Consider the following 21,151-nt stretch of genomic DNA (forward strand, 5'->3'; position numbering starts at 1 on the left):
AGCCTAATTAGCACAAGTTGATTGGATCAGCCTCTCGACTCTCAGCTGTTTTGCACAGGGTTCTGCTGCTTGCTGCAAAGAGGTAAATTGCTGGAGCAGATTTTTTTTTCCTTGTGCTAATCAAGCTATGCTGAAAATGAAACTGAAAGTAAAGCAGGCTGCTTGCTGTTTGCTGCAAGAGGCAAAATTGCTCATAGGCAGAGGGAGATTTCTTTTTCTTCTTTTCCTCACCAAAAAAGGTAGGTGCATCTTATACTCCGGTGCGTCTTATACTCCGAAAAATATGGTATTTAATAAATTGTTATTATCTGTTCACAACAATATGAAGTCACAGTTGCCAGTTCTTTAGCTCAGCGATTCCCCCCCCCCAACCTTTTGGGCGCCAGGGATTAGTTCCAAGGAGGATGTCCCAAAGGTGCTTTTTCAAGAGGCAACTGGACTTTCGGGTTTTTCTTTGAAGACGTTTCGCTTCTCATCCAAAAAGCTTCTTCAGCTCTGACTGGATGGTGGGGAATGGATGGTGGGGAATGGAAGGATTTATACTATACTTACAAACAGCTGGCCATTTGCATCATTTTAGCGAGTCGGGTTAAAGTAACCTGTGTCCTCAGGGTCAAAGAAAATTCAAAGAAAAACCAGAAAGTCCACTTGCTTCTTGAAAAAGCACTTTTGGGAGTGTTAGATCATGGGAGGCAATGAAGAGGCAGGAGGTCAGACAGTAATTCAGCTCTTTATTTAAGTGAGTGACTTCTGCCAAGGCTTAGCCGGCAGCACTCCCTTTTAAAGGGAGCAGCCCCACCGATTCAGCCACTGACAACGCTTTACATTTCCCTCCGTTTGAATCCACCAATCAGTGGCGGGCCCCGTTTGAATCCACCAATCAGTGGTGGGCATGCAAATGTCCAGTTAAACCCGGACCTGAGTGAAGCCTACATCCCTGGCTTCACTTGCTATTTACATATGTAACAGGGAGAACCATGACCTAGATGACTGAGACGCTCCATAGACATCTATAGAGGATGATTTTTCCACAGACCAGGGTGATGGTGGTGGTGGTTTCGCATGCTGCCTGGATCTTGTGCGTGTGCAGGTGGGGCTTCGCTCATTTACATGGCCCGGTTCCTAGTGGGCTGCGGACCGATGGCAGTCCGCACTCTGGGGCATGGGGATCCCTGCTTTAGCTCATGTAAGCCTCAAATTATGATCGTGATGTATTTGTATGTTGGAGAACATTAAGTACAGAGGTAGCTTAAATCCTATTATCGTCAATAAAAAACAACAATTGCATGAAATTACTCAATAACGACTACTTTTTGCTGTTGAAAGGCCCTTGATTTCATGCATATGTTTGCTTTGTTTTAACTTAGAAGGCTTTGGATTAGTCCAATGGACATTAAATTAAGAGTCTATTGAAACAATTCTTCCAGTAAGGTACAATCAGCAGCTGTGTACAATGAAGTGCTGAATCAGATTTATTAGCCCAAAGGGCAGGGTTATTAACACTCTTCTGGGTTGTTTCCAGTGGCACCATTCCAGCCATGTAAAGTGTCTTTCAGTTGCGGAAATTCTGTTTTTAGCCTTTTATGTGTGCCAAAGCCAATACTTTCATAGGGCTTGTGCAACTCACTGCACAAGTCCACAGGCAACGCATTTTAGAAGCTCTTTGAAGTACTTTTAGGAAGCAGAGAAGTTCAGGCTCAGATGTTGCTGAACTACACTCCTAGCCCCTTACCATTGCTTGGTTGGGGCTACTAGTTGTTGTGGTTTTCAATTAATGTGCAATTCATCAGGTATAGGGCAGGGGGCTCACTGTTTTAATAGTGATTCTTCCACTAGCACTAACAACATATCACTTATCTTTTTTTCTACTAGAGCAACATCGAGGAAAGCCTTTTATTCCAATGGAGGGTTTTACTGAACCAAATCGTTTGAATAAATCACCTGCATTGTCAAGGTTGCAGATGATCTGCTTCAGAATAATATCCTTGCAAAGCAATTTAATACTACTTCCGTTCACTTAACCGAAGAACAACAAGGAGATTTGCATCAAAACCTACAGGAAATGCTGCAGACAATCAGCTGAGACCTTCTAAACACTCATTACTATTTTCTGACAGACCTCAGCAAGAAATCCATTTCATGATCTCAGAAAAAAAGGATGTGCTGTGAATCTTTTCCTTTCTACCTTTTAATTTTGTAACGGGAAACTTCTATTTTCTCAGCATGTGTGACATTTTATAAGGAGTGCTTTATTAAAATTGCCTTTATGTTTTTTAAAAAATTATCATGACCATATTAAGTGCTATACTAATGAAAATTATAATTCTAACAGAAACATAGTTATATCCTTCCTACTGCTCCTTCAAATTATTATCCTTTGTTAGGGTAAAACAAGAGTATTTACTCTAGTGATTTTGACTGCTTTAGTTTGTGGGATAGCATTCTACTGGACATCCTCAGAATTAATTGTGAAACTTGTGGATTTACAATTTCTATTAATACAATACTATATTATTAATAAGAGCTGAAATAAGTATAATTAATAAGGGCAGAAATTAACTATAGCATAAAACAGGAAAGTATTAAATCTCGTAAAATGACAGATTGGTGTAGGAAAATATTAGAATTAACCTTGTAACATTAACTTATTTATTGAGGTTTAACACAACTCTTTTAATGGTAAATTTATATACAATGCATATTATTTAGCAAGTGAAAGGTACATTTCAGTACAGAATCCAGTTACAGTTTTGTTTTATATGTGCTCCTATTAGTCTTTGCTGTAACTTTTTTCTAAATATATCTTTATTTCACTATTCCTTATGAAGGAAAAGTAAATAATAGGATACTGTACAATGTTAAGCCTCAGAATGAAATTTATTTTTATACAGACTACCAGGGAATATATCTACACTTACATTAAGCTGTATGCTACCATTATCATAGCAATTTCTGGACATTTCTGTTATTTCTGTTATTAAGAGCCTTGGTGGCGCAGCAGACTAAAGTGCTGTTAAGTAGCACCAGCTGCCTGCAATTACTGCAAGTTCAAATCTCACCAGGCTCAAGGTTGACTCAGCCTTCCATGCTTTTGAGGTAGGTAAAATGAGGACCCAGATTGTGGGGGCAATAAGCTGACTTTGTATAAAAAATAACACCGCTTAGCGGGGGCCAAAAGCCCTACTAAGCAGGTATATACAAAAGTATGAAGGCTATTGCTTAATGCATTGTAAGCCACCCTGAGTCTTCGGAGAAGGGCGGCATATAAATTGAACCAATAAATAAATAAATAAATAAATAAATAAATAAATTTTTTTATAATCTTGTATGAACAATTGAGCTTTGGACGGAATCCCTTCTGGATATACTAAAATGGTTTAAAATCCTAGTTTTAACACAGCTGCCAAGAAAGAAAAAGTGCTATAAATCCATATATTTTGAAATAAATGTAAGGAAAGAGAGCATTTTTCTAATATAAGTTAAAATTATGACAGCTGAGCCTACAGTACAAATAATGGAAGTATGAAATATAAAATATTAGAAATTCCTAAGCGTGTGACAGAATTATTCTCTTGGTCTGTGGTTCACTCACTATACATTTCCAAACTGGTTTTTGTTCCTGATTCTCAGTTTGTAGAGCTCTTTTATTATTTTTCTGTCATTTTTATTTATTATGATTTTTTACTGCTAAGATTACTGCATTTACGATTAGCAAAATAAAATTATATTGTAGAACTGGCTTTATAATATTTTTTTAACACTGACTTTTGGTTCAGAGAAGACAGTGAAGAAATTTATGTTTAGATAACTATGTATCTTATTTTATTCAATATGCACTTCTGAAGCGTGAATCTGCACACCTCTTGTGCTGCTGTATGAGGTATAGGAGATATACAATACATACATTTACAAGATTTAAAAACAGACTAAATGATCTCCCATTTTTCCTGCAAGTGTAGCATTGCAGTTATGGCACATGTTTAACACAAATGTTAAAGCACCCATGACCCTTCCTAACTTCTCCCACAATTACAATTATGCGTTGGTGTGTGATGCTTGGCCCTGTTACATATTTCAGATTCTGAGTTGTTTTCAGAAACACAATCACAGAACAATTGTATGTGAACAAATGGTAGGCATAATAACACATCAGAAATTTCTATTCTCAGTTCTGATTTCAAGATCACAAAATGTCAAGAGAAAATGCTATTAAAAATCTGTTTATTATAACTAACAGTTTTATAACTAATGTGGGCCTTGTGGATCAAATTCTTCATGCTCATGTGTTCAACCATAGAAGTCAAAGAGGACAGGCTGAAAAATCTGTTGCAAAGACCACCATAGTTTGGCCACAGATCCAGCTTTGACACATGCCATTGTTGAGCTAATTCAAAGACATGAGTGTTATTTGCTGACAACGTCAATGATGATGATTTCCATATATCAAATGCTAGAGAGAGAAGTTACAGTAAGTATCAGTTGATGCCAATAATTTCTGATCCAGAAAGATGTGAATCAGCACTGATGTTCAATAGGTCTGATCCAGTGGTGAAATCCAAATTTTTTTACTACCGGTTCTGTGGGCATGGCTTGTGGGCGTGGTGTGGCTTGGTGGATGTGGCTTGGTAGGCGTGGCAGGAGAAGGATACTGCAAAACTTCCATTCCCACCCCACTTCAGGGGAAGGATACTGCAAAATCCCCATTCCCTCCACACTCCTGGGGGAAGGATATTGCAAAATCTCCATTTCCACTCCACTCTGGGGCCAGCCAGAGGTGGTATTTGCCGGTTCTCCGAACTACTCAAAATTTCCGCTACTGGTTCTCTGAACTGCTCAAAATTTCCGCTACCGGTTCTCCAGAACCTGTCAGAACCTGCTGGATTTCACTCCTGGTCTGATCCAACTTCATAATGAATTTAGAATTCAGATTAAATTATGGGAGGTCTCACATCAAGGAAAACTAAGATAAACTACCAAATTAATTATGAATCAACTTGCTGTTACCCTTATAACTGTTTGGTAGTGAGAAAAAAAATGCAATATTTAATGGGCGAATAAGTATGGTTACATGACATGGGCATCTCTTCAGGAATAGTGTTTGCTAAGATATACCTTTCTTCAATCTTTATGTTATGTTGATTTTTTTTTTAACGAGAATGCTTTTCATTTATTCTATTTGAATGCTGAATATACCTCCTTAAAAAATCATTTCCCCTGATTTCTTCTTAAGAATTACAGGGGCAAGAATTTTTTTCATGACTGGGCTAACACAAGAGACTAACTCAACGAAGTATTCATCACATTTTTTGCTCTTGAGCTCAGCAATTTAGTTTTACAGCCAACTAGTGGGTGAAAGAAGGGAGAGACCCAAGAAGCTGCAGGCTAGGAGACTGGGACTCAGCCCTTTGCTTCTATCCCTGTGTATATCATCTACACATTTGCCTCGCTATTTATAAAGGAAAGAAAGTTTGTATGGAATAGCTGTGAGAAAACCCACTATAAATAAAGGTTGTGGAGTTTTGTCTATATCCACAACAGATTTACTAGAAACTAAATCTTTTCCATCACCATTGGCTGTACTGGCTGGGGCACCTGTGGATTACAGACTTGCATTTCAACCTAGGACAAATATGCCCTGGCAGTCACTTTTTTTTTTTCATGTCTCCAGGATGTTGTTTTGATCTTATCCCCAGTTGACACTTATAGCAGCCTAAAGTCAATGGTTTTGCTTATCATTTTCGGTGCACCTGAATTCAGGGCACCACTGTCCACTCTACCAGCCAGAATGGAGGCTAGAGAAGCAGTAGCAAGATAGGGATTAGCAACAGGAACAGCCAATTTTATGCTGATAATAGTTTTCTGCTGTTTTAAAGATGGGTGGATAACACTTTAACTGTGCTTTGGGAAAAGATTCTTAGTTCTGCAATACCTAGAGACCACAGTTTCCTCTTATTTGCTGCATATTGTAATTGCTTATTACAAGCATTCTGTTCCTCTCACTCCTTTTAATAAAGTGTGAGGAACGTGCAAACTTTATTCTTATATTTATTTGTTTGAAGAAAACACGTGCAGCTCATCAAAATCGAGGTTTTTCCCACATTATAATCACAGTATAATCTTTACAAAATGTTTAAATCATCCTTTAAAATACCAAAGCAATATTTAACATACTAAAAAGTGCATTCGTCATATATTAATTCAAAGTGGTAATGTATCAAGAGATAGCGAGTCTTTTTTTTTTTTTTTTTTAATTTGATTTATATGCCGCCCTTCTCCGGAGACTCAGGGCGGCTTACAATGTGTTAAGCGATGTGTTGAGTCTTGGAGAATAAGAACAGTTTTGCCCAGTGTTTAAAGACAATCTTAGTAGGCAGGAAGCATGTCCAAATGGTGAACATATTCCAGAATTGGAGGACAATTGGAGTTGCTGCTCCTGAAGCTTTGCAGCATATGGAAGGGTAGGGAATAGGGTTTTAATGGGCTTGTGAGGATAACCAGAGCACCTTCTTCAGATAATGTACACTTATTATGGACTTTATAGTTTTATACCACCACTTTGAATTGGGACCATTAATGAATCGGAAACTACAGATTCTAAACTGTTATAGAGTTAGGATATCTATAGGAACATCTTTCCCTCATTAAAGCATTTTCCCTCCAGTTTTTTTTTAAAGTTAGATTATAGAGATGATATCATCTGGATATTCTACATACTATCATGAACATGCTTGGAAATGTACCCAATCAGGCAGCAGCTAGCTTTGTCATTCAAAACAGTCTCAAAACAGAATTAATAAATTAAGAACGAAGAACCAACTCTCTTCCAAAAAAAAAAAAAAAGATCGCAAGCTGAAAGCTATGAAAAATAATGGGCGTAGTGCCATGTACGAAGGAAAAAAGCTCCCGGTAGTGTAAATTACAATTCTTTTCGGTTAAAAAAATGGAAAAGAGACCTCTGTGGTGATATGCAAAGCCCTTTGTCAATCTTTTCTTACGTCGCAAAAGCTGAGTAAGCTAGACTTTCAGGTAATGGACAGTCTTTGACTTACAACTATTCATTTAGCAACCATTTGAAGTTACAGTGACACTAAAAAAATGTTCTATGACCAGTTTTCATATGACCGTTGCAGCATACGCGTGGTCAGGTGATCAGAATTTGAGCACTTGGCAACTGGGATGTATCTATGCCAGTTGCATAATCTTGGGGGTCATGTGATCATAATTTGTAACCTTTCCAGTGGCTTCCAACAAACAAAGTCCATGGGGGAAGTCAGATTCACTCAACAACTGCATGATTCACTTAACAATTGCAGTGATTTGCTTAAAAACTGTGACAAAAAGATCGTAAGATGGGGCAAAACTCACTCAACTGCCTTGCTTAGCAACAGACATATTGGGCTTAATTGTCATCGTAAGTCAAATACTATCTGTAAAAGGCCAAGGAACAAATGATGATGATGATGATGATGATGGGGTGTGTGTGTGTGTGTATGTGTGTAATTTTATATATGTTATACTTGTCAAAACATGTCCAGAGTACTGAAAATAAGTGTACTATCAGTTTATGTAGAAAAATAACTTCTGGGACATTATATTTTCATATAAATATATGAAAATAGTTTGTCTAATTGGAAATGTGCTGGACACTAAAATAATATTTTTCTAATTTATTTATTTATTTATTGAATATTTTTCTAATTTACTCATATAATAGTAGTAATAATGACTATGTGACCAATCAACCAGAAGTAAAATGACTAGCATGAAAGCAAATATAGTACCAATAGTAATAAGTGCCTTGGATGCAATCCTAAAAAATCTGAAGCACCACTTTAATATCATTGGCATTGACAAAATCACCATTAATCAATTGCAAAAGGCAGCTTTACTTGGTACAGCTTATATCCTGCAGTGGTACCTATAATGCCATTAAACAACATCTGCCTATCCTAGGATTTTGGGAAGAACTCAATAGGTGGATAAAAATGCCAAATCTTGTCTAAACATCTGGCTGGCTGTGTGACCAACCATAATAATAATAAAAAAATTTCAATGAATGGCCAGGAACCATAGCATCCAATGTGACTCTTGTTAATTTGCATGAAAATTGATCTGGCATATAATTTTGCCACTCTTAGACTATGATTCTAACTGCAGATTATTAGAGAGGAGGAGGAGGGGGGGAGGAGAAGAAGAAGACGAGGAGGAGGAGGAGGAGGAGGAGGAGGAGGAGAAGAAGAAAAGAAGAAGAAGAAGAAGAGGAGGAGGAAGAGGAGGAGGAGGAGGAGGAGGAGGAAGAGGAAGAAGAAGGAGAGTAGTTCTTTTTTAAATTGTTATTTCCATTGTCATGAACTGTCACGGAATACCTCTGAAAGAAAAAGAAAAAAGACAAAAAGAAAAATACAGATAAAATTAAAAAATACCAAACATGCTTCCCTATTTGAGAGGGTGACTCAAGTTAAAACTCAGATAGGAAGATATGGAAAACTGCTGCCTCTGTTCCTAGATCCTGAAATGATTAGATGAAAATACCCTTTGTTGTACTTTTTGGGACAGCAAATTCATACCTATTGTGAATTGTACTCGGCACTTAAAATAATTGCCCCAGCACTTGGTCAAATGGTACATGAAGTTCAGCCAAGATGTACATTTTATATGGCATTGTAAATAAACTACAATTATTATGTAAGAAGCAAGATAGAAACCAGCAAACTGTAAGTATGCTCTTGGCTGTGATCTGAACAAATTATATCTATATATCTACAGTACATCTATATATCTATAACTATATATGGTACACTACAGTATGTGTGTGTGTTTGTGTGTGTATATATGCATACATCAGTGATGAAATCCAAATTTTTTTACTACTGGTTCTGTGGGCGTGGCTTGGTGGGCGTGGTGTGGTGTGGCTTGGTGGGCGTGGCAGGGGAAGGATACTGCAAAATCCCCATTCCCACCCTCCTTTCCTAGGGGAAAGATATTGCAAAATCTCCATTCCCTCCCCACTCTGGGGCCAGCAGGTGGTGGTATTTGCCGGTTCTCTGAACTACTCAAATTTCCGCTACCAGTTCTCCTGTCAGAACCTGTCAGAACCTGCTGGATTTCACCCCTGGCATACATACATATATGTATACACACATATATATATACATACATACACACACACTGTATATATGTACTGTATATATATACATACTGTATACAATTGATGGCAAACCTTTTTGTTTGTGTGCCAAAAGTGTGTGCGGTGTGTGCGACAGCATGCGTGCGCGCTGGCACCCATAATGCAATGTGCACCCCCAGCTGTGCATGCGTGCATGAACCCCCCGCTCCCCCTGTGCATGTGCTCCACATTGCACATGCACGTGTCCCCCATTTTGGGCCTGGAAAACTTCCACCAAACTTTGCCGGCGTGAACAGCCTTGCCAGCCTCATGCTCTGGGCAACGTCTAGCCATACCAGGCAGGCCATTCGCACCAGCAAAAGTTGGCGCAATCCTCTCCTGCCACTTCTTCCAAGGTAGCAGGACCACTTCCCTGCCGGTGTGCCTCTTACCGCTTACCGTGACCGCTCCATGAGTGAGGAGCTGCGCTCTCCTCCCGTCCTCCTGGGGCAGCTCACCTCCCCACTGGCGGCTTCGCCTCTGCCTCTTAGCCAGTGTGAACGGCCTGCTGCCGCAGCCTGGCACCACCCACTCGGCCCCACCAGCTGCTCCTGCCATTGACAGGGAAGTGGCAGCACAAGAACTGTGGCGGCAAGAATGAGCGAGCTGGGGCTTCCCTGTCTCCCTGCCTGAGCAGGCTTCTGGCATGGCCCCAGGTTTCCGGGGGAGGGATTGAAGCCCCAGCTCGCCCATCCTTGCCACTGCCACCCCCTTGCCCCCGGCGGCAGTTCTCACACTGCCGCTTCCCTGTCAGTGGGCAGCGGCAGGCTCAGAGGCAGTGGCAGCTCCTCCTCCTGCCAGCCTTGCACTCTGGACAGCATCCAGCCAGCCATACCTGGTCCCCCCCTGCGGCAGCCCACATGGATCCCAGGCAGCGCAGCTTCGGGGCCTTTCCTCACAGCAGCAGTAGCGGTGATGAGGCAAACAGGTAGGCAGGCGCAGAGGAGCAACTGGCGGCAGTGCTCCTGGCTAGCAAGGGATGGATGTCCCGGGGCTGCATGTGGGCAATGACAGCATGGCTGGTGCGCATCCACGCTAAGAGCACACCAGGAAATGAACTTCAGCTGGCCGCTGCTGCACACGTGAAGGCAGCTGATCGTCACACATGCATGCACACCAGTAACCAACAGACTAGCTGGCCAGTGCACAGGCGTGCCCTGGAAACCCAGAAGAGGAATTGGCGACGCTGGGCAACATGGCTCTGTGTGCCACTTCCAGCACACGTGCCAAAGGTTCGCCATCACGGCTGTATATACACACACATATATACCAGTATATATATACTCACATACAACTACATATATACATACAATACATACACACACACACACACATATATACTGTACACATAAACACATATATAATGTTCACTGACAGAAATTGATGCACGTATCACTTTATTGGTGAAATGATACTTCATTTTTCAAGAGCAAAATTAAGTATTCAAAAATACTTAATTTTATTAAGAAAGTATATGAAATTCCACAATACAAATTGAAACCCTATTCGGAAGTTATGTGAAGTTCCATTTTCTTATTCCTAGGTAGCAATCCAAGCTGATTGTTATCTAGTGCAGTGACAAGCTGAACTTGGCAAAATGGGTAAATACGTTTTATACATCTATCAGCTCCAATCAAGGTGTGCAGTAAGTAAGTATTCAAATTCAAAGATTTCAAGTGTCATTCAGTCATAACCCTTTTGTTATACCGTAGAGCGCAGTACCAATAAAGAAAGAAGCATTTGGACTATTGTAAACTGGCTAACTGGATAATTAACTGTTTAAAAGTAGATCAGAAGTTGGGATGATGAAGCCTCCATGTAATTTACCTGGGAATGGGGTAATGGGATTTATTTCCACGTACATAGGACTGAACAGCCAAAGATCATCCAGGCATTTTAAAAGAATAGGCAAGGGGTTTTGAGTGACTGAACTAATTGTGTTTAATCATTAGAGGTCATCAACTCATAGAAAGTTTACTAAAGTGAAAATAAAATAATCTACAACAATAGTTTATAGCCTGTTTCTGAAAGCCGTCTTCGGTGTATTAAGGATGTTCTGAAGGCTTAATTGATGGCACTTAAGCAAGGCAGGCTTAAGATTCAGGAAATATACTCAAGTCAATGCATTCAGCAGGGATTACAATAAAGTAAGCACTGTAGAATAGAATGGAAGCTTTATTTGGTTGAAAATTATGAGCTACCTTGAACTTTTTAGAAAAATGAAGTAAGACGTACTTCCAAGTAAAGTAAAGATACCCGAATCAGTGCATTGTGTTATTTTAGAAACGAGTGTGGAAAACTACCAGACTCATTTCTGTATATTTATTTATGACTTTACCATTATTTAACCGCAATAGATAATTGCCTTCAGTCAGTGGTATTTATTGTTATGTCATCGGTATTAGACAATCTTAAGAAGAAAAAAAGTCGTATTGCACAGTGTATGCTTTTGAGAAGGAAAAAAGAAAACAATAAATCAATCAAGCTTTCCGCTAAACTAAAGCAAGGATTTCGTCAGGGCACTCCTTCCTACTCTGGAAAAAGATCCCGTTGCCCTCCTGACGATCTTTATAAACAGCTGATGATTGCAATGCAAGCCAATCAAAGCCGCGCAGCGAAAACCCGGGCAGAGCCAAAGGGGAGCAAGCGCCGGCGGGGGAGGGGGGCAGGGGGGCGGAGGTAGAGAGAGAGAGGGGGGGGGAAAGAGTGAGTGAGAGAGAGAACGAGTGAGCGAGCCTTAGGCGCCTCCCCTTTTGATTTCCTCTCACGCCCACTTCCAACAGCGAAGGGGGTTTGCCTTCCTTTTCTTTCGGCTTTTGTCGTTTCACATTAAAACTTAACTGGTAAGAACCGGCGCCGACTTGGGGTAAGTTTCCTTCCCCGGTTTTTCGGGACAGATTTGACAGCGGCGAGAGGGGCGCTTTGCTCGGTGCGGGGTGTGCATATTTCTGTGCCCGCGCAGTTTGGCTCAGTCTGTCGCAACGGGAAGGAGGCGTAGGAGGGGGATTAAAGCGTGGCTCCTTAGCGTACGGGAAAACCCAACCAGGAAGGAGGCGGAGGCGGCGGAGGAGGAGGCGGCGCCGGCAAGCGCAGCCTGCATGACCTGCCAGCAGCAAGGAGGAACCTCCGGGATCTCCGCGTCAGCAGCAGCAGCCCCAGCGATTGTCATACATGGGAGGGTGTGTGCGTGTCTCGGTCCTGGAGGGATGGGCCTCTGCAGGGGGGCGTGTGACGGGCACCAGGGCTGGAGGCGGCAGCGCTGCCGCTGCTTGCCTCGGTAAGGACTCTTCCCGGATAAGTTTGGACTTTTCCCGGGGGAAGGAAAGCACCCAAATCTCCAAATGCATGGTCTTGTGTTCCCCCCCCTCCCTTCCTCGCTTTAACCTTTTCTTTACTGGATCCGAGGAAGCTCTCTCTCGCCAAGGAGAGTTTATGGAAGGGTAGCTGGGCTTGCAAGCTGGGGATCGCTCAGCCTCAAGGAAAGAGCCCCATTTGTGAGCTGCTTCCATGGGATGTGGAATAGGATGGCGCTAGGCGTTGTGGGTGTGCCAGAGGGAGAGGGCAGCTTCCAGGCAAAGCTTTTATTGCGGTTTTATCCAAAAGGATTGTATGTTAAGTGCAGATGAAGTCTTCTCTCCTGTTTTTATTCACGAATTCTCTCATCGTTTTTCTTTCTAGAGAAAACCTGTTTAAAACAAAAAACAAACAAACAAACAAACAAAACTCCAGGGCGATGGCACCTTGCCCAGGCTGTGCTTAGCATTAGAAGGCACCTTCTGCTGTGAATCACTCAAGAACAGAGAGTATAGTGGACAAGCATAACAGGTAAACACAGTGGCAAAAATAAGATCATGTAAATTGAGTGGTCTTTGAACATGGTCCCCTTGAAACTACTTAGGATCTGGTTAGTGCTGAATAAATGGGAGACTGTAGTATTAGCAGGGCATCCGATTTCTGCAGATGTGAAGTACTTTTGGCTTTCAGAAAGGGCTGTTTTACAGCTGTTGCCATCCTTCATTTTTGGTTGTGGTGGCCGAGACTGGGAATTTTGTAATATCTTGAATCCAGAGTCCCTATCCCTGATCTGAATGGCAAGACCATAATTTTACAGAATTGTTTCTTGCTCCTTTTGCAAGAAGTTGGATGCTGTTTCTTTCAGAATGCAGCATTCTTTTTAGATAGACATCCCAACGACACCAGGGTGGACAAATTCACATGTTGGCTTGATTTCCTATAACTTCAAAAATATATTCCCAGTCATTTCTCAGATTGTCAACCTTGAAATGTAAGAATGCCAGATAGTATGGTTGGCCTATTGTTCATCAGTATCTGCCCCATTGTTCTAAAACTTAAGTTAGAATGACACAATAATAGAAGAGGCTTCCATTATGTCATTGCTCTATCTTATTTGCATAATTGTGTTGGACCACTTGCAATCTTTCTGCTTCTATAAAAATTCCCTATTTTTATTACTTCCATGTTTTTGTCCATTAAGGAAAAAAACCCACATTAAGCTGCGTTTTGTAGAAAGGCTGTGCTAGTGTTTCTATAATTAAATAGCAGATCTAGTATTATCATATAACATTTCACATCTTATTACATTTTCCAATACTTTTGTGTCTTTGACCAGATTTAATAGTGGATTTTAATTTTAACGAGGTAGGCAGAAAAGAGAACATGGCCTGTGTAGTGGTTCCTGTTTGATGGTTGTCTTACAATGATTATCCCTGACACTTCTTTTTAAGTGTGCTTCCTCAAACTATGTATGCCTTAATTAGCAATAGGGATATTTAACATACATATTCATTTAGAAATACTTGGGAAAGTTGGAGAAATCTTTATTTTTAAAAAGAGAAAGTGTCTGTGTAAGCTGATCACTCAATAACTGTATGTGAAATATAACTTGTAAAATTGGAGTTCAATTTGCTGCTGAAACAGGCGGTACTAGGCAGTGTTGAAAAGTAAAACATTTATACTGAAGTTCAATCCTTTGACTTCCAAGTTAGCCTGCCTGAGAATTCTAGGTAGGAGTTGAAGAGAGAACACAGCTAGAAGGCCAGGCGGGGGAGATAGTTTTGAGTTTAAAGAATGTTCAAAGCAACGATGGTTGATAATCCAAGGACACTGCCTCCCGCGAAGGTCCCAGCTGCCTTGCAAACCAGGGCTTTCCAGAAAAGCGACTTGCTGCTCAGAGCTGCTGGGATTCTTCGGGTGGGAGGATCTAAACGCTAGCGAAGGAATTCCCCCTCCCCCCTCCTGCTTTAAGTTCTTAGTTTCACTTCTGCCCTTCCTCGTCGAGGTCTAGAGGAAGCGAGGAAAGCCCCTCGGCCACCCCTTCCTTCGTCAAGCCCCGCCCCTTCTCTCCTAGGCAGACGGAGAAGGGGGCGGGGCCCGGGAGACCCGATGACGTCACCCGGCCCGCTTCCTGCAATAGAAAGTGAAGGAAGGTAAAGCAACCCCCCTTCTTTCCATTTATCTCCTCTTCCCCCCCCCTCCCCAAAGCCCGGAGGTGCAGCCGGTCGCGCGCTCTACTCTCCCCCCCCGCCCGCTCGCCCTTACTAGAATGGGGGAAGGGCACCAGGGAAGGGGGGGGCGGGAGAAAAGGGGAAGTGGTGGCGGCCGCCCCAGCCCAGCCCCCCTCTTTAACCGTGTAGGGTGTCTCCGCCCATTGACACCTTCTTTGAACCTCCCCCCCCCCCCGCTTTTTGCCTATGGATTCCTACTGTTCCTGAATCCTCCTGTACAACTGCCTCCGTTGCGCTTTAATTTCTCCAACTTAGACCTCCAAACTCCCGCTCTGCTTTCTTTCGAGTACCCGATTGTGACATGCCCCACCAAGCCCCTGAATGGCCACCCCCCTCCCCCAGCGCCCCTGCAGGCAGGGCGTTTCTCCCGTCCACCTGCTACCCCCGGTACCGCCGCACCCTCTCCTCCCCTCTCGCTACCCGGGCTTTGTATAGTGGCAGGAGGGGATGGGAAGGTGGGCATGAGTGGGGCGGCTAGTTCAGGCTTGGCTGCTAATCCTGGGTGTAAACGACGGAGGGAGGGAAAGGATGCAGCCCGGGGCCTCAGTGTTTGGTCTAGGGGCGGGAAAAGAGGGTTGTGGGTTTTGCAGGGGAGGGTGGAAGCCGGGGAGACTGTTGACGTGTAGCCCGTGAAACATGTGGAATACGCGGAGCGGGGTAGGCGACACGGGGAAGGTAACCGTTCGGAGCAAAGCAGCATCGATGGTCCTTGGAGGCAGCGCGGGTTTGGAATAAGGTGCGAGTTCAACGAAAGATAGGTAGGTGTGAACTGGCGAGAGGGTTCCTCTCCAGAAGGGGCTGCTCAGGAAAAATGACGCGACACCTGCCTCTTGGGAGGCAGGCAGGAGAGGCTTGCTGGAGCTGGAGTTCCTAGGTATGAGCAAACACCTCACATGGACGTGAAGGAAGGTAGCCGCGGGGAAAAGAGCCCGGGGAGATGGTAGGCGGGCAGGGAGCTCCCAAGTTGGAGCAGATGCGGGGAGAGTTGGCGGTGACTCTCGGCATAGAGGGAGGGGCGCTGAACTTCCCGCCAGGATGAGGCGCGGTCCCCGAGGAGACGGCTTACTGGAGGGTGCGTAAGGGCCAAGAGCCGCCGGGGGGGGGGGCGAGGGTGGGACGGCCACGGGTATGTTTCTGCTGCAGCCCTCGAGGACCGAGGCGAAATGTTTCTCGAGGCTGAGTCGCGGATGTGGGCACCTGGCGCAGCAGAAGAGGCTTCGCTCGTTTCCCAGCCACCCCCCTCCCGCCCGGTTTTAACTCCGGACCGGCCCATCCTGGCTTGCCTGGAGCGACTGGGATAGAGAGAGTTGCATCGAGGAGGAGGTGCTGAAGGGGTGGGGGGCGCTGCCGTGTTTATATGTCTGTGCGGAGCCGGCGGAGGGATGCGTATGGCAGAGAGGGGAGGCCTTAGTGAGGAAGAGGATTGTGGGGAGGGGTGTTTTTTTTTTTTTTTAGCGCCGGGTCATGTTTGTGGAGGAGGCTGTCAAGTAAAGGAGGATCCCAGACGTCGCCGCCGCCGCCGCCGTGCTGGGGTCGCCGAGCTTCCCGGCTGCTGCCGCGGTGGCTGCTGCTCTTCACGCCGGCGCCGCCATCAGAAGCAGCGGCGGCGGCGGCGGCAGCAGCTCTGGCTGCCTACTGAGCAGGGTTGCGGGGGGGGGGAATCCAGGAAGGGTGGCGGAAGGAAAGACCTAAGCGCGTACACCCCCCCCCCACTGGGTCTGGCAGCTTCCCCTTTTGGCCGCTTCCTTTAGCCCCACGGAGCCTCTTTGCCCTCAAAGCTGAGGGGAAAACACAGGGCCCCCCAGTCCCGTCCCCCCCCCGCCCTCTCCCCCCAAGAAGTCTCCTTTAACCATGAAAGCTTCGGGGCAGGGAGAGTCGGGCTTGAGGCGCGAATGCAAGGGCCGGAGAGAAGCCTGCACGGCTCGCGTTGTAGGCTTTAGCTGGCGCGGTTTGGTTTGGTTTGGCTTGCATTGGCGCGTTTGCTCCTGTTTCCTCCTGGCCTTTTGGGCTGCATGCGTTTTTTATTCGGTGGCGTCTGCAGCTTCAGCAAGGTAGGTTTGGGCGTCTGGGCTGTGGCTGTGGTAACCAGGCATCCCGGTGAGTTCTCCCTCCCTCGGGTCGGTCCTGGCTTGCACTCGTTCTCCTCCACCTCCTGGCATGTGTGCTGTGCTTTGTTCAGTTCTGCGTTGCACAGGGGTTTTCCCAAGCTCCTCCCTCTATATTCATTCATGTTTTTCCCCTTTGCAACAGTACTTCTCACAGGGCTACCCGCCGTCACTGCGCCTCATTTCATTTCCATTTTTCCCCCCTGTAATGCTGTTTTGTTAATTCGAATGGGTTTTTCTCCCACCCCCGCACTATTCTTTCCCTTTGCCCTTCCTCAGTTACTCACACAAGAGATACTTGATGTTCTCCTATTTGAAAGAATTGTCACCCAAGCGCCTTTTATGTCCTTAACTATTCTAAAAACAGAAGGGAAATCCTGCTGGTGGCCAGCGGAAGTACTACTCTAAAAGAATAAATATTATGTAATGTGCTTTTTATATATCGAGTCTAAAAATTCTTGCTAGGGTAAAGGATTCAATTGCCGTTAATAGCTGACCAGTCAGTATTCCAGCATCTGGGATGAATTGTGAGAGAAAGACTGATATTTTTAAATATTGTTTTGTCTAAGATGTTGGCAGCATAAATTTGGATAGCCAATTAAAGAACTATCCATGTTTCACATAGTATTTTTCACATTTTTGTTTACCTAGCAAAGCCCTGAAGAGTAATAACATTTTAAAACCGCAAGAGTTCTGAAACTAAGGGAGAAATAAGTTCTCTTCATATTGGGGTCAAGGATAATAATTCCTTCCCTACAGTACTACGGATATTCATTTGTGAATCTCTCTCTTTTCCCTGCATTATATGATTCCCAATAATTATTTCAGGGGAGAAAGATGGCTGTACATCAAATTTTCTCACAATTTAATCATTCTGTTGGGGTGATAAACCCTGAATAAGATATACACTCTGTTAAAAACTAACTGAAACAAGTAGTCTAGGAAAGGTGGATTAGAATTATTTTTCTCTTGAGCAATATAAAGAACATTTTGTGTTTTTGCAGGGTGCATAATTTATGTTTGATGGAAATCCAAAGTGAGTTGTTAGAACTTTTTCTTTAAAGGCCTTTTGATGTCTGTCTGAGATCTGGGGAAACATTAGCAGAACAGATTTGAAATACCATATTGGATTATTCATTATATGCACATAATAAATATTTCTGCAGTGGAGTTCTAAACTCTTTGGGGAGGCATCTCCTTTATGAAGGGTTTTACAGTTCCTTAAAAACTGTAAGATAATAATAGAATAGAATAGAATAGAATAGAATAGAATAGAATAGAATAGAATAGAATAGAATAGAATAGAATAGAATAGAATTTTTTATTGGCCAAGTGTGATTGGACACACAAGGAATTTGTCTTGGTGCATATGCTCTCAGTGTACATAAAAGATACGTTCATCAAGAATCATAAGGTACAACACTTGATGATAGTCATAGATTTAATAGATTTGATCTGACCCAGCAACTATGTCACAATCTTAATATTAGAACCTATTATTCTGGTCACATATTTTGGTGTCCTAACATGGTGACAAGATAAAGCAAAACTCTGCTCAGGCTGGCATGACAGAAGATTGTCCTGTTGAGATACTTCCATTAGAAGTGGGTTGAAACTTTAAAATAGTTCTGTTTTTAATATAATTGTGGATTATAGTTTTAAAGTGTTCTATATGATTGACTTCAGTTAGTCATAATTAATGTATTGCTTTTTAAGTTGTGCTTTTTTCTTAAGGAGGTGATTGTAGAAAAAATTAAAGAATGAGATAGTTCAACTTTTAGTTCTAAGTACATTATTTTTAAAGATTATCTGCGCTACACACTAATGGGATATTTGTTTCTAGACTATTTTCTGTGCCATATTCTATAAAATGTAAAAGCATGAAGAAGTAATTACTCTGCATGTAAAAGTTAGCCAGGTCTATTGTGATTACTGGCTGTCCATATTGTTATAATGTTATCAGTTTGTTAAATTGATATTGTATGTTTAGATCACTGCTTCTGACATTACTTAATCTAATCTTTTTCCCACCCAGTATGTGGATTAATTGACCCTATTGGCATATTTATGGATCTTCTTTTGATCTATTCTCCATTTCTGCAAAACTACCTATGATTGGATGAGAATGCCTCGAACAAAACAAATAAATCCTAGAAATTTGAGAGGTAAGAAAGAAACATTTATGTAGGAGTGTTAATATTTCAATGAATTAATTTTAAGATAAGGGATACTGTTAAAATGAACTTGCTTTCAAAAATTAGTGTAATGGCAGTAATTTAAAAGGTGTTTTGTACTTCAAGCTAACATACATTTCAATATCCATTTTCTAGGACACATGCACTCTGATCTGTTTAGTAAACTTTTCATCTGTTCATCTAATTTTAAAGGTTAATATTAGAACATTAAGTTCATACATGCTATGGTTTCCTATATGTACTGAATGCAACTTGACTTAAAGCTTTTTTGTTGCACCTATGACATTTGAAATTGGTTTTCGTTGCTGTTTTCTTCAAAAACCATTCTAATTTCAAAAGCTTTGTGTAATTTACATGAATTACACCCACTTCTCATTTAGTGACTAAGTTACATTCAAGGCTACTCTTGAAGTGAATGATTGCTAAATGAACACATGGACACAGAGAAATGCTGCAAAGACCTCTTGCTGTCATCTCAGTCAGATAAAGTTCTACATATAGTTAGTCAAATGTTATTCTCCGATCTACATTGTTGTTAGGTGCATGAAATTTCATCATGAATGCACAGATTGGTTGGAAAACGGTTTTTTATTACCATCATATTTGTGAATAGTTGCTAACTGTGGTAGTCACTAACTGAGGAATGGATGGAAAGTACAAGCAATACATACATGCACGTACAAATAAACATTTATCCAATCTTTAAATCAGGATTTGTGATTATTTTATGCCTTGGCTTGTCCAAATAAATACACTGTAGTTTCTGGGTTACACATTACACAAAGTTTTCTTTTTTCTGGTTTGTTCCTCTATTTGTGAAAATGGATGAAAAAAATATATGAATGCATTGCTAAGTACTGTTCCTTTATTGCTTGTCACATAAGCACATTTTGTTGGTAGGATTAGTAAGTAGATTAGTTTAATTAAGACAAAAAGAGTTGAATGAAAACTATTTGGAAGGGGTTTTTCTATGTATTACTTTGCATTATCCTCTCTAATTAATTCAATAAGCAATCAAAAGGCAATACTGTTATACTGGTTTTTATTTCTCATTTATTAAAATACATTATTTTATTAGATTCAACTTTTTAATTGAGGCTTTTCTCCTGTTGCTAAATATATTCTACCTGTAAAACAATGCACCCATAATGCTCTTAAAACACTAGTATAATGCCCTGTCTTGCAGTGAAATGCTTTGCTAAAGAAGGTGATATATGTAAATTATTTATGAATTTGAAAATTTGGTTCAAGTTGAAGGAGACAATTTTTCCATTAATACTATTGATCTCTTCTCAGATTTTCTACTTACACTTTTGTAAAATATTGCAAAACATTTTGGTGGTTCTGTCCAATTTTTGTTAGCCCTCTTATTTTTGCAATCATCTTTTGATTTGATGCTTCTTAGGATTAGGGGTACTTGCTGAGCTAAGAGTTTAAGAAATTTACTTTCTTAAATAACATATTCATTAACTAGTTAAGTTTGCAAACTCGAATCCTCATTCGTATCCTCCTTATCCTGTATGACTCCAACTTCCACTGTATGTGCATTTGATAATGAAGCTTTTGCTGACCACTCACGGAGGATTCAGTTTCTGTGATCTTAGTTTAGAATCCATTTTCACTTTGACATTCATAATTTTTTTAAAAAGGCTTGTCTTATTCTAATACAGGGGTCCCCAAACACAAGGCTGCAGCCCAAAGCTGGGTCATGGAAGTGGTGGGTAAGCATGTGTGTGCGCAGTTCCATTTGTGTGGGCAGCAGGCGCGCGTATTTGCCACTTGCACAAATGGAACTGCATGCACTTTCACCCGCCTCTCACACAGAACCATTCCCTCTCCCTCCACCTGTCGATCCTTCAAACCAGAAAGGTTGGGGACCACTGTTCTAATACAACTATGTTTAACAGCTATTAAGAATTGAGAGAAATGGTTAAATCTTTTGCCCAATAAAATTATACATAGATTTATGCCTTCTCTCAGGTAGAGCTCATGGTAGTTTACATAGCAACAATAACTCTGTGAATTAGTTTGGACTGAGAGATAATTCCCAAAGTCAGTAGTATGTTTCCTGTAATCCTAGATTACTACAGGTAATCCTTGATTTACCACCATTCTTTTAGTGACCATTCACAGTTAAAGTGATACTGAAAAAAGTGACCT

At 42.0% G+C, this 21,151-nt stretch overlaps 1 protein-coding gene and 1 long non-coding RNA gene across 9 annotated transcripts in view; both read left to right on the forward strand.

Annotated features, from left to right (window-relative positions):
* Positions 1–3,732, forward strand: part of LOC117672487 (uncharacterized) — a 56,667-nt gene extending 52,935 nt beyond the window's left edge. The window contains exon 3 of the long non-coding RNA XR_009620218.2: positions 1,873–3,732. This is a non-coding gene — a long non-coding RNA (uncharacterized LOC117672487). The remainder of the gene's footprint in view (positions 1–1,872) is intronic.
* An 8,094-nt stretch (positions 3,733–11,826) lies between these two features.
* Positions 11,827–21,151, forward strand: part of HIVEP1 (HIVEP zinc finger 1) — a 78,944-nt gene continuing 69,619 nt past the window's right edge. For 2 of the 8 annotated variants that reach the window (XM_034429141.3, XM_034429148.3), the window contains exons 1-3: positions 11,827–12,032; positions 12,845–12,991; positions 18,832–18,961. In XM_034429141.3, coding sequence (XP_034285032.2) covers positions 18,916–18,961 — 46 coding nt within the window. In that variant the 5' untranslated portion in view covers positions 11,827–12,032; positions 12,845–12,991; positions 18,832–18,915. Of the gene's footprint in view, positions 12,033–12,844; positions 12,992–14,541; positions 14,614–15,296; positions 15,450–15,744; positions 16,015–16,045; positions 16,743–17,118; positions 17,220–17,646; positions 18,401–18,831; positions 18,962–21,151 lie in introns of those variants that run through there. The other 6 variants (XM_034429143.3, XM_034429144.3, XM_034429145.3 and 3 more) reach the window with 6 other exon arrangements.

This window comes from Pantherophis guttatus, chromosome 3, assembly GCF_059756535.1.
Source record: "Pantherophis guttatus breed Tessera chromosome 3, ASM5975653v1, whole genome shotgun sequence".
Lineage (NCBI taxonomy): Eukaryota > Metazoa > Chordata > Lepidosauria > Squamata > Colubridae > Pantherophis > Pantherophis guttatus.